The sequence below is a fragment of the Papio anubis genome, chromosome 2 (assembly GCF_008728515.1).
Source record: "Papio anubis isolate 15944 chromosome 2, Panubis1.0, whole genome shotgun sequence".
Lineage (NCBI taxonomy): Eukaryota > Metazoa > Chordata > Mammalia > Primates > Cercopithecidae > Papio > Papio anubis.
In genome coordinates, this window is record NC_044977.1 from 189528193 (window position 1) to 189546611 (window position 18419).

The 18419-nt window shown below is 35.4% G+C and overlaps 1 protein-coding gene across 9 annotated transcripts in view; it reads left to right on the forward strand.

The window, feature by feature from the left end:
- The window catches only part of OPA1 (OPA1 mitochondrial dynamin like GTPase), a 107149-nt gene that overhangs the window by 13464 nt on the left and 75266 nt on the right, over positions 1-18419 (forward strand). For 3 of the 9 annotated variants that reach the window (XM_021934994.2, XM_031663890.1, XM_031663891.1), the window contains 6 exons: positions 3003-3321; positions 3960-4056; positions 5466-5573; positions 6073-6126; positions 7148-7215; positions 14423-14533. In XM_021934994.2, the coding sequence (XP_021790686.2) occupies positions 3003-3321; positions 3960-4056; positions 5466-5573; positions 6073-6126; positions 7148-7215; positions 14423-14533 (757 nt within the window). Of the gene's footprint in view, positions 1-3002; positions 3322-3959; positions 4057-5465; positions 5574-6072; positions 6127-7147; positions 7216-14422; positions 14534-18419 lie in introns of those variants that run through there. The other 6 variants (XM_021934997.2, XM_021934999.2, XM_031663892.1 and 3 more) reach the window with 3 other exon arrangements.

The following is an 18419-nucleotide window of genomic DNA, read 5'->3' on the forward strand; positions in this document are numbered from 1 at the left end:
TTGCAATTTATGTTTTTTAATTAAACTGCCATTGGAGTCCATTTATAAATAAAGCAGTTAATGCTGTTTCAGCCCCTGCAGGGAATACTCCTTGCTGTACTTTGAGTTCACAATGCTTCACAAACAATAAGTGAGTTCTGTAACCTGAAACTGGTTCCTCCTTTTTTGTTTTGTTTGTTTGTTTGCTTACAAGATTGTATGATGGACCAATTTTTTGTGGAAAAATTTTAGGAACTGAATGAAAAGATTTTCAGCAGTTTTTCTAGGTACTTTTGGTCCTTCTCGTGAGGAGCTCTTGGAGGGGCCTCTAATATCATCCTCCTCAGGTTTGTCCCGTTCTGCTGCTGCCATCCATTTCCGACCTTCACCAGCCCCCAGTATCATGTGAATAAATTGGTAAATTCAGGAAGTCCTGGATCGTAAGCTGCTATTAGCATTCTAAATTCCTCAGTAAATTTTGGAGGCTTCTCCCTTGGACCAGGGAAGTCCTTCACAATGGGGCTAAGCTCAGTTTTAGACTATGGAGTGAAAGTAGTTACAGCAGGTGAGGCCTGACTGATCAGAAGGTCTCACTTTGTAAGGCGTCTCTCTAACTTCCTTTTTTTTTTAAATCATCTTCAGGGTAAAAGTGTAATTTAACAAAAAGATTAGTGGACTCAGAATATGTGGGTAGAGACGGACAAAGAGAAGAAACAATCGAGGTTAGGTCAGTCAGAGTACAGTCCTCTTTCTTCATCTCCTTGGTCTATTGCCTAAGCTTTTCATTTGCTTTTTGCAAAGAATCTTATAAGGAGGCAATTTTTGATTCACTTAGTCTTTTAGAGGCCTTTGCATATCCATGAAAGAATACATCCCACTATATTTGTGGGGGCTTTGATCCCCCTTTTTCTGATATGCCTTGCAAACAAACAATTTTATCCAAATTAAAACTTCTCCATTGTGGCCATCTTAATTCTAAGTTTTCTTTAGTGAGGTTAACCCATTTTTTCTAAAAATGCACACATTCTGGGCCCATAATTTTTATACATAAAATTAGCTGGAGTCCCTGAAGATGGAGTCCCAGACTCCTTGGATTGAGACGATCCCATTATTAAATAAGGTACCTATCAGAGGTCTGAGGCCTCTAACTTAATCCAATCCAGTTATTTATCCAATCCAATTTGGTCTTGGATCCAGTCCAGGCTAAGTATTGCTCAAGTAAACTCAGAGAGCTCAAAACACAAGTTACTGGCGCTCGGAATCCGAGAGAAAACTCACCCATGACCTCCAGTTACAGTCAAGAGACCAGTGAGTGCAGTGGGCTCAGCAGGTACCTCACGTGGTCACCTGGTGTTCCTGGGGGTTGCCGGAGTTTTTCTTCAAATCACACTTCTGACACCAGATCTGTTAAAAGAAAACTTCAGACAAGTTAACTTTGATGGAGTTTAATTGAGCAAAGAAAAGAAACACTTTGCAAATCAGGCAGCCTCCAGAATTGAATGCCGTTTGAACACAGCAGTCTATTAGTGCTTGAAGTATGGCCACTGGGATTGACCAACACTCAGCTATTATTGCAGATGTATACTACTCAGTTAGGTGTTTAGTTTTGTCTGCCTATTATGCTAGATTATGTTTCATCCACTAGGACTCAAATATAGAAGTATGGAGTCCCTCTCAGGCCATATTTAGTTTGCTTTAACAATACTTAAAGAAAAAAATTGTAAAATAAGGGTACTTACCTTACTGGATGCTTCTGAGACTTAATATTTACATAGTTACACTGTAGTGAAAACAGCTAGCGTAATGTCTGGTATGTATAGGAACACAAGAGATACTGCTTTCCCCATACCATTCTTCTTTACAGCATTGCTTCTGTTTTCCTTGATTCCTTTTTTTTTTTTTGAAGATGGAGCTTGTTGCCCAAGCTGGAGTGCAGTGGTGCGATCTCAGCTCACTGCAACCTCCGCCTCCTGGATTCAAGCAATTCTCCTGCCTCAGCCTCCTGAGTAGTTGAGATTACAGGCACACGCCACCATACCCAGCTAATTTTTGTATTTTTAGTAAAGACGGAGTTTCACCATGTCCAGGTTGGTCTCAAACTCCTGACCTCAGGTGAGCCGCCCACCTTGACCTCCCAAAGTGCTGGGATTACATGTGTGAGCCACCATGCCCAGCTTCCTTTTTCTTAAGAAGTTTCCAGTCCCATGTATTTAAAGGAATTAATATTTTTTAACTACTTAGAATCAAGACTGTCCCTGATTATTAGTAAGCAACTAATAGTAAGCAAGCAACTATGTATGCAACTATGAGCGTATGTTAAGATATGGTTGTTGGTAACCTTTCATTCTCTTCAGGAAGAAGAGGGTGGAGCTCTACAGTGAACGTGTACATTTAAATTCTATTCTCTTTGGGGCTTTTTTGCTACTTTCATTTTTCTGGGGATCCAGGTGCTTGAGTTGGGATTGATTAACTTCCTTAATTTCCACCCCTGTGCTGTCAGGATCAGGAGACATAGATGAAGGTGTTCTAAACTGCTAGAAATTTTGTTTTTGAAAGCAAAAGTTTGCATGCATTTTTTTTTTTCAACTTTTACTTACAGTGAATAGTAGTTAATAAAATAAGTCCCTGCCTTTTCTCTCTTTGGTTTCAATTCCTGAGACCAGGATCATAGCCCACATATTAGAGTGGAGTCCCACTGCTTTGGTTTGAATCCTGCCTTTATTTCTTATGTCAGTGTGACTTTGGGCAAGTTATTTAAGTCTTTGCACCACATTTTCCTCATAAAATGGAGATAATACTAGTACTTTCTACATAGGATTATTAGCAGGATTAAATGAGATAGCATATGCTGTAACCATGTCTGGCACATAGTCAATGATTAGTGAATGTGAACTATTGTGTGACATTGTGGTTAGTCAGGTATGGGAGTGTGTGTGTTTCCTTTAGTATATTGATCTTTTCATGTGGTTTCCTTTGTACTGTTACCCTATCTGATCTTTCTTCCATATTCATTTTTCTTTCAGTGAGGTCTGCCAGTCTTTAGTGAAACACAGCTCTGGAATAAAAGGAAGTTTACCACTACAAAAACTGCATCTGGTTTCACGAAGTATTTATCATTCACATCATCCTACATTAAAGCTTCAACGACCTCAATTAAGGACATCATTTCAGCAGTTCTCTTCTCTGACAAACCTTCCTTTACGTAAACTGAAATTCTCTCCAATTAAATATGGCTACCAGCCTCGCAGGAATTTTTGGCCAGCAAGATTAGCTACGAGACTCTTAAAACTTCGCTATCTCATACTAGGATCTGCTGTTGGGGGTGGCTACACAGCCAAAAAGGTGAACTTAACATTCCTACTGGTTTTCCAATTATTGTATCATGATTAAGTTTCTATAGCATAAATCATTTTTCTTTTGTATAGTGGAATACAATTGGGTGTTTAAACATTTATTTTGTGTCTCTGCCATGGACTAGATTGTTTTAATGATGCTAATAGGAAGATGCCTTTAGAATCTTACCTATAATTATAGGAAATTAAAATGGCCTAGTGGAAGGAGCACAGGGCTGGGAGTAGGAACACCTAGGTTTGATTGTGAGCTTTGACGTTTAGTAGCACAGATGTGAAAGTCAGGTGACATTCTCACATAAGCCCTTCTTGGCAGCTCTGGGACCAGAAGCAAGGCATCCTATCTCCCAGTCTGTCTTCCTTCTACCCCACGGTACTGTTTAGAGCAAAATTATGAAACCTGTTTGAAATAGAAGTATATTCTGAATTTTTACATTTCCCATATTTAACAGAGGAGTGTTTACATGTTTTATGTGCTTGTTTGCTGAGGCCACTTAAATTTGTTTCTTAAAAGTTTTGAACATAATACATTGTTCTTAGTAGATTAATGTGTTTTTATTAAATAATTTTTCTTTACGTGTTTATTTGGCATGCAGAGCATCTGATTGACACACTTTTCTTATCTTTTAGACTTTTGATCAGTGGAAAGATATGATACCGGACCTTAGTGAATATAAATGGATTGTGCCTGACATTGTGTGGGAAATTGATGAGTATATCGATTTTGGTTTGTATCATGAACATTAAAATACTTTTTTTGGTCATCTCTTGAGGAAAGAGAAGTAGTTGTATTGAGATAGTTTCTTAACTTATGAACCTAATATATCACAGTTTTATTTTAATGATATATGTAATATAATATCAATGAAAAAATCTGAACAAAAGAAATACCCAGTAGTCCATCGCTTTACCACAGCTGCCACTAGCCATTTGGAGCATTTTCTTTTAATTATACTTATTATATGTGGTTAGTATGTTTTTAACTTATGGATTGATTGAGACAGGGTCTCACACTGTCACTCAGGCTGAAGTGCGGTCTTGCAGTCATAACTCACTGCAGCCCTTAACTGGGCTCAAGCCGTCCTTCCGACTCAGCCTCCCAAGTAGCCGGGACGACATGCGTGTGCCACCATGCCTGACTCATTTTTCAATTTCTTGTAGAGATGGGGTCTCGCTGTGTTGCCCAGGCTAGTCTCAAATTCCTTAGCTCAAGGCTCTCACCTAGCCTCCCAAAGTGCTGAGATTACAAGCCTGAGTCACTACGCCTGGCTTAATTTTTTTCTTTTAATTGTTTTCTTTTCATGAACACTACCACAGAGTAAAATTTTAGTTCCCTTTTTAAAAATTATGTAATCATGGTGAATATACACTTTGGTATTTTGTCCTTTGCTATTTAACATATTTTGTCAGCATTTCCATGCTGCCAAGTAGCCTTTCTATTAATAATATCATTTTCTGCGTTATGTAATGTTGCCCAGAGCATATTTATTGTGACCCACCTAACTAGCTCCTTTTGAATAGATACCTTGGTTATCTCTACTTTTTGTAGCCAAGTTATTTAAAAGTCTGTTAGTATCCAGAGTAATTTCTTTTCTTAGTTGGCCACTGCTCTCCCTTTTTCAATAGGTGGATGAGAAAAAAGTATATTGGATAGCTACGATTGCCAGTAATTCATGGTGATCTTTAAGAAATATATTGTCATCAAATTTTTTTTTAAATTTTGTCAGATTTCTTAGTTTAGGTGTATGTGGAGGTGGAATTTTTACTTGCACTTATTCACAGAATTTATAAAGATAAAACTGTTCTATGTTGACGAATGTATTTGCGAAAAAAGCACACTTTCAAATTGTTCTTCTGGGATTAACGAGGAGAGCTTTCAACTTGATGTATTTGCCAGTACCACAGCGTAGTGACTGAGAGCCTATATTCTGGAGCTAGACTGCCTGGGCTGGAACCCAGGCTCCTCCACTTTCTTGCTGTGTACCTTAGTTTCTCATCTGCAAATGGGGTTGATAATAGTAGCTGTTTTGTAGGGTTGTCAGGAGGATTAAACAAGTTAATACTTTAGCCCTTTATAAGAATAGTATCTGACATATTTTCTTAGTTTCACACTCTGTATGTTTTGATCTTTTCCAGAGAAAATTAGAAAAGCCCTTCCTAATTCAGAAGACCTTGTAAAGTTAGCACCAGACTTTGACAAGATTGTTGAAAGCCTCAACTTATTGAAGGACTTTTTTACCTCAGGTAAGGAAGGAGCTGTTTGATCCAATTTAAAATTTTAAGAACCATGGAGGAAAAATACATGGATTATTTGTTTATTCCCATTTTTTTTTTAAACTAAAATATTTAGTACCAATGAAAAACAGGACTTTTTTAAAAAAGATAAACACAAAATTTTGTTGTGTGATGGTTTTAATTTTTGTTTAGCCCAGTAAAATGGCAATTCATAAGCACTTAAACATACTTGGCTTTTAGTGAGGGGGAAAAAATATCACTTGTTCTTGACAAGTAGATGAGACTTCCTATGTATTTGCTTTTCATAAGTGGTTGGACCAATTTGGTGGTTTTTAAATAAATTTAACTATGATAGACCATAATGAGTAGCATTTATTAAGTTTAATCCTGGCATATTTGCCCAATTATTGCCCTATTGTAATACGAAATCTGAGATCTCAGACATCTTTGTTTGCTCATTTCTGTTAAATTTTACATTTGTATTTCCCCTTTTGCTGGTTTTTCACAGGTCACAAATTGGTTAGTGAAGTCATAGGAGCTTCTGACCTACTTCTCTTGTTAGGTGTGTAAACAGACATTTTTGCTGACCTTAACATGCCTTTTAAATGCTTCTAATAAACTAGTTGCAAATAAAATTGCAGACCAAATTTATAATACTGCTTATGCTGAATTTTAAAACCCCAGAACTATATTAGGCAAACTCTTTATCCTTTAAGTGGAAATAATAAAATAATTATTTTGTGATAAAACTAAAATTCTTAAATATGTATGTGTATGATAAGATTAAAGCTGTTAAAAGAAAATTTACTTAGCAAAAATATTTTCTTGAAATAGATCTAATTGTTTTTGATAATTGAAATGAAAAGTAATTTTAGTTTGTCTCATCTGCCCTGTCATGGTTGACATTTAAATTTGTTTTCTGGCCGGGCGCGGTGGCTCATGCCTGTAATCCCAGCATTTTGGGAGGCCAAGGCAGGCGGATCATGACATCAGGAGATTGACACCATCCTGGCCAATACGGTGGAACCTCGTCTCTACTAAAAATACAAAAAATTAGCCGGGCGTGGTGGCACGCACCTGTAGTCCTAGCTATTCGGGAGGCTGGGCAGGAGAATCGCTTGAACCTGGGAGGTGGAGGTTGCAGTGAGCAGAGATTGCGCCACTGCACTCCAGCCTGGGGGACAAAGGGAGACTCTGCCTCAAAAAAAAAAAAAAAAGAAAAAAAAATTGTTTTCCTACTATACATGGTCTGTATTGCCAGTGGTATGTGGCTGAACTGTAAGTACTCTCGTGTAAAATAATCCTTACTAAAGATTGTCTTATTTTTTATTGTAATTTTCAGTTATATATTTTTTAATTGTTAGGTTAAACATATGCTGTGATTGCTATAGTTAGTATTTTTTTATTTTCTGCACAGGTTGTCAGTCATGTTCCTTAAAATAAGAATAAAGGCGATTTGATTCTTTGAACCTGAGTTGCTCTAAAAATCCATTCACCTTTTCATTGACTCAATGTAATGTGAGATTCAGCTTAGGCTGTTGACATCACTGGAGAATGTAAAGGGTTGCGTATTTATCTTTAAGGTTCACCAGGAGAAACGGCGTTTAGAGCAACAGATCATGGATCTGAAAGTGACAAGCATTTTAGAAAGGTAAGTGTAAAAGAGAATTGTTCACGTAGGTAGTCTTGAAAGATTTTTTAAAGTTTTTACTTCTTTGGAAGATTTTAAAATGATAACATCTGAGGAGCAAATTCAAAAGCATCCAAATAGAGGTATTGTTACTAATCTTAGTGCAAAGTACAAGGTATTACGTGGCAGTTCTGGAAATGTAATTGAGAAGCCCATTTCCTTCACATATGTTCTGTGAAACATTAGTTTCAAGGGTTGTCCCCAAGAAAGAGTTTTGTTGTTAAGTGTGTTGGGGGAGAAAGGCTTGTTTAGACAAAGCAAGCAGACTTCTTTTCTTTCCCTAGGACTTCTCAGACTGTAATACACTAGTGCACATTGTGAATTTCCAAGAAGTCAAAGCATACAGTGTTTTCCCGAATTACTTACCAACAGAACCCTTTTGCTCATGGAACATCTTATAGGGACTAGATTTCACTGTGGGGAAACTATAAAGGGAATAGGAAGTGGGTTATTAGGAAATAAATCAATTCCCCAATATTGATAGTTAACAAAGTTATGTATGGGGTTATTTACGGTGTGTTATTTTCAATACATATTCATTAACAAAATCCATATGAAAGTTCTAGGAGAATTGCTGAGGCAGAATAACATACTTTGCTCTGTATTTATAATGCTCATGTATTTACCTGATGTTTTCTGAGTCTTCACTTTTTTCATTCTTTCGGAATTGGTAAAATAACTGATTCCTGGAAAGTTTTTTTCTACATAATACCTAGATAAATAGATTTATAGAAAAAAATATGGTATGAATGTTTTAACATTAAATATGGAACGTGTAATTTTTATATTGGAGGTTATTGTAGTTTTAATACATCGAGGAAATAATTTTATGTTTATTTTGGAAGCAGGAGGAAGAAATAATTTCTATAAATAGGTTTTCATGTCTTTCCTTGTTCTTCAACTTTGAACTTTTTACATTATATTCCAAATTTTAATTATATTTCAAAAGATGTTTTTCTTTTGCCTTTTAATTTTATCTTTTGGAGAAAAATGTCTGTCAAAATGTATGTACGTGTATTTGTCTTTTGATTTGATCTTTTTTGACACTCTTTTGCATTGACGTTATTTTAACCAAAGGACACTCTTGATTTTTCTTGCTACTGGGGGAAAAAAATAAGTAGAAATTAGCTTAATATTTGTGGCTTATTTTGAGTGAAGGCCTTAGCCCTTAAGGCAATTAAATTTAATGTGGAGAGAAGATCTAATCTAATGGGGAGAAGGAGCCTTTGTTACAGGTATAGTAGTGTGGTTCTTTGAGTGACAAGATTTCTGTTTGCCAATTGGTAATGGCGAGGTCTGTATGTCAGTTTTCTCTCTGATATGGCCTAGGATCACTTCGGTGAATGAAAAACCTGTTTAAGGGCCTGACTCAGATAATTCTCTTAAAACCCTACTAAGGTCGTAAATGAATAATCAGTAATTGAACAGAAGCTCTGCAATAGAAAAGAAGCCAGATAATTATTTTCGGAAATTTAATTATATTTACAGATTTTATTTTATACAATAGACATGGAATTAAATTTATTACATTATGTTCTAATTTACTCTTTGCTTGTTTTAATTTGCTTGTTTGACAATAAATGTCCTTGTAAACTATTTCCTTTTGACTTTTTCTCAATTTGTGGTACTTATTTTGCCCATTAAAGGCTTACCAATTTTTTTTTTCAACTATTTGTTATACCTACTGAATCTAGAGTTGTAATTAAGCTACTTTCATTACTGGTTAAGTCAAATTATAGCAAATGCTACTATAAAAATTTACTATCCAAAAATGTATCTCAAGCCCTAACTGATGGTTTCAAATTCTATTATTAATAATATGCAGCATTGTGTTTGCAAAGTTTGGCTGTTACTTGTGATGCTTGAGAATGATGAGTCACTCAGCTAAGATGCAGATAAACTGACTGATTTTGAGACTTGTGTGCAAATTAATGGTTGAATGTAAGCATGCAAAGAGAGACCTTAGCTTAGCAGTACCCTTTTTGAAATCACTCTGACATCAAGTTTGAAAATGTGGGCAATAATCAGAGGTGGTAGGGTGGCCAGGCTTTAGCTGAATACTTTTTTAACTGGTTCAGTCTGAGGTCTGAAAGCCCCAGATTTAAAATACTATTTAGAGTTTGAAGCAGTCAAGTATTAGTTTAATGGTTGTCAGGGTTGTAACAAAGTTTCTGGCTAGACTTCTACTAGAAATGTAAAATTATATGTGAATCAGCTTTTTAAAAAAGTAATAATAATTGAAAAATATTTCTACAACTAGAACTAAAGAAAAGAATTGTCCTTTCTAGTAGGAAAACACATCTGGGAAGTGCTGGCAAAGAGCAGAACAGTTAGGACCATTCAAAGTTAACTGAAGTGAAAGTGACGGGGAGCTGAGGGGAGCACAAATAGTTTGACTTCAGTCAGACCAAGTAAACAACATGATGAACCGATAACCTGTGATTCCCAGCCTGGGGTTACTACTGGAGTTTTAGGTGTCCTGGAAAGTTATAATACCGGTCTTCAAAAAGTCTACAGAAAGCATAGATTTCCACATAATGCTGCTGCACAGGCTAATGAATTATCACGTTTCTTTGGTTTGGCCTGGATTTATATCCATTCAGTTTGTGGACACTAATGAATTATTTATGTCATGTTAATCAGAAGTTCTGATGTGATTTGATTAATGAAACATTTAAACAAATAGTAAAACCAACCATTTTTAACCTCGCTCTACTATCTTGAGGTATGACTGACATACGTTAAAACCACCTCTTAATAAATGCTTCTTGTTAATCAAAAATTTGAAAACGTATGTCCGCTGGAGGAAAAGAGACATAGCCCTTGATGTGCACTGAATATTATTGAGACTTGGAGACCTTCAGAACTACCTGAAGACAAATTGAAGTGCTGCCGACTTTAGAGAATTGGTGGGCTGATTCAATTTGGGAGTCAGCAGATTTCTGTGTATCAGTCATCATATATACAGGTGACAAGACCACTTAGTTCATTCGCTTTTTTAGATTCTGTAAGATTATTGTATTCCAGTGAAATTGATTTGCAAAATGTGACATTTTATTTTCTGTGCTTTTGTTCTATGTTTCTGATTGGTTATAAGCATCTCACAGAAGTAAGGAATACGGCCATTCGGAAGGCAACAAGCACATTTATAATTTGTAGAAAATATTTGAAGGACTTTTTCATGGCCCAAATCATGAAAAGTAGTAGTATTGTTTTAAGTATAATTATTAAATGATAATACATTAATGTTCTTTCTTGCAACATATTACTCTCTTTTTTTTTTTCTTTCTTTTTTTTTTTTTTTTTTTTTTGAGACAGAGTCTCGCTCTGTCGCCCAGGTTGGAGTACAGTGGTGCGATCTTGGCTCACTGCAACCTCCGTCTCCCAGGTTCAAGTGATTCTCCTGCCTCAGCCTGCCAAGTAGCTGGGATCACAGGCTCCCGCCACCACGCCTGGCTAATTTTTATGTTTTTAGTAGAGACAGGGTTTCACCAGGTTGGCCAGGATGGTCTTGATCTCTTGACCTCATGATCCGCCCGCCTCGGCCTCCCAAAGTGTTGGGATTACAGGCGTGAGCCACCGGCCCTCCGATTCTTAATTTTATGGTTTATGTTGTACCTCCCCAGATGAAGTGTCTCTTTTCTTTTTTCCTGCATGTTTAGTTTTCACTCATCCTTGTAGCACAGCTCAATTGTCACTTTATGAAGCCTTCCATAACCTTCATAGCTCCATTAATTATACTCTTCTCAGTGTTTAAAACACTTGCCGTATGAAACACTATTTACTTTTGCTTACATTCTTACCATTTAGTCGGCCATTTCTGTTACTAAATCTTTTTCTCAGAGCACCTGGGATAGTGTTGCGTCTTAGTAAAACCAGTTGATTGGTTTAACTCGGTAGAGGCTGATTAAAGTAAATAAATCTGGCTGATGCCAACAAAATTTTGGTCCCCTCAATTTTTTGCTCTGATTACCTGCAGATTCTCCCTGGCCTTCATATTTGGCAACCATTGAGGAGAACAAGGCTGTAAAAGTAGTTCATGTACTTGATATTCTGAATTGTAATTAAGCAGTGTGGCTTAAATAGGATTTGCTTTTCTGGGATTTCCTATGCAACAAATAATGTAGTAACTGGAAATCCAAGTGCAAGGCACTGGCAGATTTGATGTCTTCTGAGGACCCTCGGCTTCATAGATGATGCTTTCTCCCTATATCCTCACATAGCAAAAGGGGCTAGGCAGCTCTGGCCTTTTTTTGTAAGGCCAGTAACTCCAGAAACCTCATGACCTCATCACCTCCCAAATGCCCCACCTCTCAATACTATCACATTTGTGAGGTTAGGTTTCAACATATGAAATTGTGGGGGACAAAAATTCAGACCATAGTATAGTATTTCAAGATTACTTAAAATCTTCTCTACCAAACTCATTAACTTTTAGGTTAGCACAGTATTTTCATTTGATATTTGGTTTCTAGAGTTATTACTGATTTTCTTGATCTGATGTTATAACTAAAAAAAAAACAGAACATTGTACGTGAAATGAGACTGAGATAAGGAAGCTGACTCAGAGATGGAGATTAAAAAAAGAGAGATGAGAGATTGAGATCTGCAGTGTCAAACTGACAACAGCCAGGAGTCAGGAGACATTAAGAGACTACATCATCTTTGATTGTTAATGATTATTTATTGTTATTTATAAATACTACTGTATTTTATATATGATATATATTATTTTAAAAAGTATTTTTGTGCCATTTCTTGAAAGAAAAATTGCTAAGCTTGGGAAAACATGTATTGAAAAATGTGGTTTCTACATCTGAGGAGTGTATCTTGCACAGTAGGTGCACAGATTTCTTCCTCTTCCTGTTCCACGTGGCCTTAGCTTAGAGGCTGTGTGGCCATCACTTGGTATTTAGGGTAAGACTGGTGCACAAAATCAAAGACGGGTAACCTTGGTATAATTGTAGTATCATGTAAATAGCTTTTCTATGTCTAACTCTTGTTTTCTTCCTACTTTTTCAGAAGGTCAATTTCAGTTAATTTCAAGTATCTTTACATAATAGTGCTTCAGTAACAGGCGTGGAAGGAAAGTGACATGTCCCTAGAGCATTTTCTTGAAATCTAATAGATGATTGGAGTATTTACCCTGCAGTTGTGTATATACATAAGCAGTGAATTCGAGAGGAATTTTTAAGCTATAAATAAAAAAGCACAGTGTGCCTCATAGACATGAGTAGGAAATGTGGAATGTGGCTGATCCAAAGGGAGTGAGTTATCTCGATTAATCACAGTCAGTTACAGATTGAACTCTTTGTTCTACTCTTTGCCCCCTTCTCACTATTGCACTTGACTAGTGTTAAAAAAGAAAGAAATGTGGAATATTTTCTCACTGCTTTGGGATTTTATAAATGAAAATACTAGTGGTATGTAAGTACAGCAGGTACACTACTATATAAACCAACATAGGAAGCCTTCTTTAAAGGGAATTGTTTGAGAAATTTGAACACTTGGATGATTTGAATAAAGGATTATGATAAATGACCAAATGAATGAAAATAAATCAGGTTACTCTTCTTTCTGCTTGATAAAGCAATTTTTTTAAGGTAAAAATTATGAGAATGATGAGGGTAGTAGTTAGCATTGTCTTTCTTTGATAGATTTGTTAATGATCATAAAACTGATTTATTTAAAGACATGTCTTTGTATAACTATATTTTATACTTTTGTATCTGGAAACAGATACTGAATTTCAATTGTCATGTGGAAGAAATCAACTAGTTTTATCCTTTGATTTATAGTAAATCAACCAGTTTTATTTATTGTCTAATATTGGCAATGATCACAGCCTAATGTATCAAAACTAACAAACAGAATAAAAATTCTCCAAATTATATCCAGATTTTAAGACACTTTCTAATTATATAAAATTAAATATTTTGGGCAGTCTTTTTTTTTTTAACTCTGAAACTATTTAGAAGTCCTACTTTAGAATATCTTAATAAATACCCATTTTCCTCTTTTTATTTTTGTAACTTGGGTAAAAATTGAGTCGATTGTTTTCCCAGAACGCTGTTCTTAAACAAATGGTTACCTCATTCATTAGAACTTTACTTTTTTTAGGATTTCTAATTAAGAAAACATTAGGCTTGTAACATTGTCAAATCTTGGTTGTCTTTCCTCCACATTTTTTGAGGTCAGTTATCTAATAGGCCAACAATTAAGCTATGTAGGAAATGACGTGTATTTTAGTATGCCACATGTGAATATGCTGTATTAAAAATTGTGTCAATATACTATTTTATAATTATGAAGTGGAATGAATTTCAGAAATAGAAAGGGTGATTTTTTGTGCTTAGGTCCAAACTCTGTTTTGTTTTCATTTCAAATGTTCCTAACAACTATATTGTCTCCATATCTTAGTTGTGTTCTTTTATAGCACTTTTGTTTAGTAATTTGTATATGCTTGGCTGTATTCTCAGAGGCTGTTTCTATTTAATGTCATCAGAACAGCTCATAAAAAAGTAAAAATTCGGTCAGACTAGTTATTTGATGTTATATATGAAATCAAAACAGAACCTGAAATATTATCTTTTAATTTAAATAAAGAACCCTAAATTTTAATCAAAGGTATGCAGAGGCACATGGAATATATGACTTAATGTAAAACCTTGATTAACTTGATGCTGGAAACCTGTTTCTAGGGACCTTTACTTGAATCAGTGAAATATCAAGAAAAAAAATTTACATAAGAATAATAATTTAATAATTAAGTAAGCTAGTATGATCTTCAATCAATCCTGAGAGAATCATGGTTGAGAATTAGAAAATTTTGACCAGTAAGATCAACACTGTTAAAAAAAAAAAAAAATCTGTATTTTTGTCCATATTTGGTGTATATCTGGCTCATTTCATTTAGCACTTAGCATTGCACTTTCCTTTTCACTTTTTAAACTGGGCTGTTTTATTTTTCTGAGACATCTAATTTACTGAGGAGGAAAATGGAAATGCAGTACAGAGCCCAAGGGTATGACAGCTCTAAATGAGTTTCCATTTCTGTTTTAAGTTAACCATCCCTCCCTATCTTACATCTGTTCCTTTGTTGCGCCCTTTGGTTTAACATTGTTCTCCTCCCCGATTTCCTCTTCTCCTCATTGTGAACTCATGGCAGGGTCTGCTTGGTGAGCTCATTCTCTTACAACAACAAATTCAAGAGCATGAAGAGGAAGCGCGCAGAGCCGCTGGCCAATATAGCACGAGCTATGCCCAACAGAAGCGCAAGGTGATGGATGGTTTAAGGGGGCTACCGATACATTCACACTAATCAGCCATTTCTGCCAAGATCATGTCGCCTTAATCCATTCATGGACTCCAAATACAAGAAATTAATTTGACAAAGTAAACATACAAAAGATATATCATAAATATGGAACTTCTCTCGAGTGGGTAGTATAGGAAAAGCCAAAAGTAACAAATTCAAGCAGAGTTGTTTTAGTTTCTGAAAATTAGGTTATCTGTAGGGTTCCTGTATTTATATTTAGAATAAAATTAGGAACTGCTGTTTATGTGGTCCAGTTATTGAGTCACCCTAAGTTTGTAGGCATCTTACCTACCTACTTGCTCCCCAAGTTTTTATTTCCAAAGTGAAAAGGATTGTTGTAGATGACCAGTTTACACTAAAGAATAACATTTATTTATTTGTTTTAGCTAAAGTGTATGGATAGGGAACATTCATATTCTTATAGAAGGAAGTTATTTTGACTTAACTTTTAGGCAAAAGCACGTAGTTCTTATACACTTTGACAAACTCATTGCGTACATTTTTCACGTTAATCAAAGTCAGCACAAATAAATTTTCACCTTGGACCACTGAAGGTTTGAACACTGGAAATTTGATATCATCCTGGTTGCTAAAGAACAAGTTCTAATAAAGGCGTAAGTCTATACCAGTATGTGGCTTTTGGTGCAATCAGCAGGTCCCTAAAAATATTATTTTGATGGTTAGGTAATCCCACCATGTAGATCCCAAAGTTCATGTTTGGAAGAGACTTTTAGGTCAAAGTAAAATAAGTGTAATGAGTTTAAAATTATACTCTGAGATCTTGAAATCAGCTAATTATGTTACATCTTATTAGATCAGAAAAGTTTTGAAGTTATATACAAACCCTAGTCAGGAACAAAGATTCAGTCATATAATTCTTGTACATTCTGCTATTTAAATCAACCAATATTATAGATAATGATTTAGTGCAGTAATTTTGCTGGCTAACCTTACTTCATTTGGTGGTGGTTAGGACTTCAGAGTACTCACCATAGTTTCATTTATTTTTTCAGCGTCACTTCCTGGCTTTTCTCAATTCCATGGCTGTGGAATCAATTCCTATACATATTTAGCTTTGGTGAGCAAAAACATAGGTAGAAAAAGAAAAGAAGTGGGTCTCCTACCTGGTTAAATTAAAGTAGCTGTGTTAAGCCAAGGAGGACTTATTTTGAACGGTACTTTAACAATCCCTGTTCTGTATACTGTGAATATATCATTTAAATAGCCTGATAAATTGGATGCTTAGGCTGAGCCACCCATACTTTAGTTTCGTTACAGAAAGAAGGGAGAAGAGCGAGTATGTTCTTATATGTTACTTAGAAATAAGAATGTAGCTGTAGTTACATGTTGTTCTTAAGTTTTTTTCATAAGACAACTTGAAATGTGTCCCATAGGCCTGCTATTTAACATTCTGAGATATGACTTAAGATTAATGATGAGCTTTTGAATCTGACAAATCAAGAGATATCCGTAATGAATACTGATTCATTTTCTACATTGCTGGAAGCTAATGTTCATTTTAAGCCTCCTTTACTAGCCTTTATTTGGGCTTAGAGATGTTATTCGTCTTTCTAATATGTATTGGGTTATCTGTTTAACCCTTTTATACCTCCCTTTCCCCATTTGTAAATTAGACACTGGCAAGACGTTTTACCCTGAGTAGAGCAGCAAACAGGGCCTGTTCCTGCTTACATTGTAGTTACCTTGAGGGGAAGAAAATGGGACTTTAAAAATAATTTATGTTCTTTTATAGTGAAATTATCCCTCTTACTCTCCGAAAGACTGTTACCTTACAGTATCCTCCACTCCTTTCCCCCTGTAGTTACTACAGAGATGACTTTTCAGTTCTTCACTGCCATAATGATCCAAATCCTGATTCACAAGATTTTTATCATTCCAGGCATGTGAGGTTTACTTGATGCACAAAACCACAGTACTTTTTGTTGTTTTTTAATTGTTTTTTCTCCCTTATCTTCTTGAAAGTCTAAGTAGATCATCATTTTGGGTATCTTATTAGTAGCAACTAAGAAATTTTCCCTGTATCTTCTGAGCAAAAGAACTCAAGCAGAGACAGAAGATTAAAACTACCATTGGTAGTTTTGCCTCCTATGGATATGTTCACATACATAGAAATTTTTACAATTACCTTTTTATATATGTATTTCAGAATTTCAGAGTGGCCTCAATGGCTTAATAGGAAGAAATACTTGAAATTTTTAAATTAGGCTTGGTTTTGTGAGGAGCTAGTAAAGGTTTTTCTCTTTCAGCTTTAGCTTGTTTCTGCGGAGGATTCCGCTCTTTCTCCATCAGTTTCATAGCCCTGGAATTGTAGAAAAGCTCTGGTTTCAAGACCATTGATACCCATTTCTGTCAGGGTGAGTTTTAAATTTATTTCATGATGCAAACAATATATTGAACATCAGGACATGAACTTGCTCTTGTTGTAAGTCAATGAATTTTATCAGTAAATCACATCAAAATAAAATATACCCCATTTGCTAGTTAAGACCTAGAGTGACAGATTGAAAATAGCTTGTGTTATTCTCTTAAGAAAATATATAAAAATTATCATCTCATCAATCTTAAATGTTTGTTTTATAAATCTAAACGTTTTTATCTTGTTTCCTAGGAAATATTAGGTCTGATTTTTTACTTTACCACCAGTTGTCTTTTATTTTACTTTATTTTTTTTGAGACGGAGTTTTGCTCTTGTTGCTCAGGCTGGAGTGCAGTGGCACAATCTCAGCTCACTGCGACCTCTGCCTCCCGGGTTCAAGCGATTCTCCTGCCTCAGCCTCCCAAGTAGCTGGGATTACAGGCATGCGCCACCACATTGGGCTAATTTTGTATTTTTAGTAGAGACGGGGGTTTCTTCATGTTGGTCAGACTGATCTCGAACTCCCAACCTCAGGTGATTGGCCTGCCTCGGCCTCCCAAAGTACTGGGATTAGGCGTGAGCCACCGTGCCCGGCCAGCTGTCTTTTAATATAACATTGTGATTAATTGTGATGTTCCATTAAACTAAGCAGAGAGGAAACATGCTGGTAAACCATGTGTGAGTTATTCATTGTACCAGAAAGGCAAATGATACATTTAAATACTCCTAAAATTTAAATTTATAAACATCTTAACAGTTGTGATCATTAAATACTACTAATCTAGCATAGAAATTATATTTTTAATATTCTGCTAACCTTGTGTCATTTTAATTTTTTATATAACCTTTTTATTTTGCCAAATTAAATTAACCTTTTATAGCCCTTGGCTTATACTAAACATCCTAACTTTTTTGTTTAATTGTATTAGTTTTTAAGTTATTGCCCCAGATGTCAAGTAATGTTGGATTTTCTATAATAATTTAGGATATATTGCCTGAAGTCAGTATTTACATTTAAAACTAAAACAATTTATACTAATACAGTTTATACATTTCATACTAATTTAGCTACAGTTGGATAAATATTTAATGGAACAGAGTAAATCAAAGTACCTTTTAAAATGAATTGGAAATTAAATCCGCGTAACAATTTTTTATGACCACACTGTTACGGTGTGATGGCATGCCAAATGATCATAATGTGGAATTATTTATTTCTTCATTGGCTTTCAAGATTCTGTTCTTTAGTTTGTGGACTCCTCTCCAACTTGCTTGTCTCCTCACAGTTTAGGAGACTGTTAATAATTCTTGTCCATCCTACATAAACACACACAGTCAAAATGAAAAAAAGCTTCTATCAGCAGGTCTGTGCTTGCTGTACAGGAATGGGAAAGCAATTGAAGTTTGCATTATCTTTTTTCTAATTACCAAATCATTTTTGGACCTATTTAGGCATAGACTTTTAAGGAA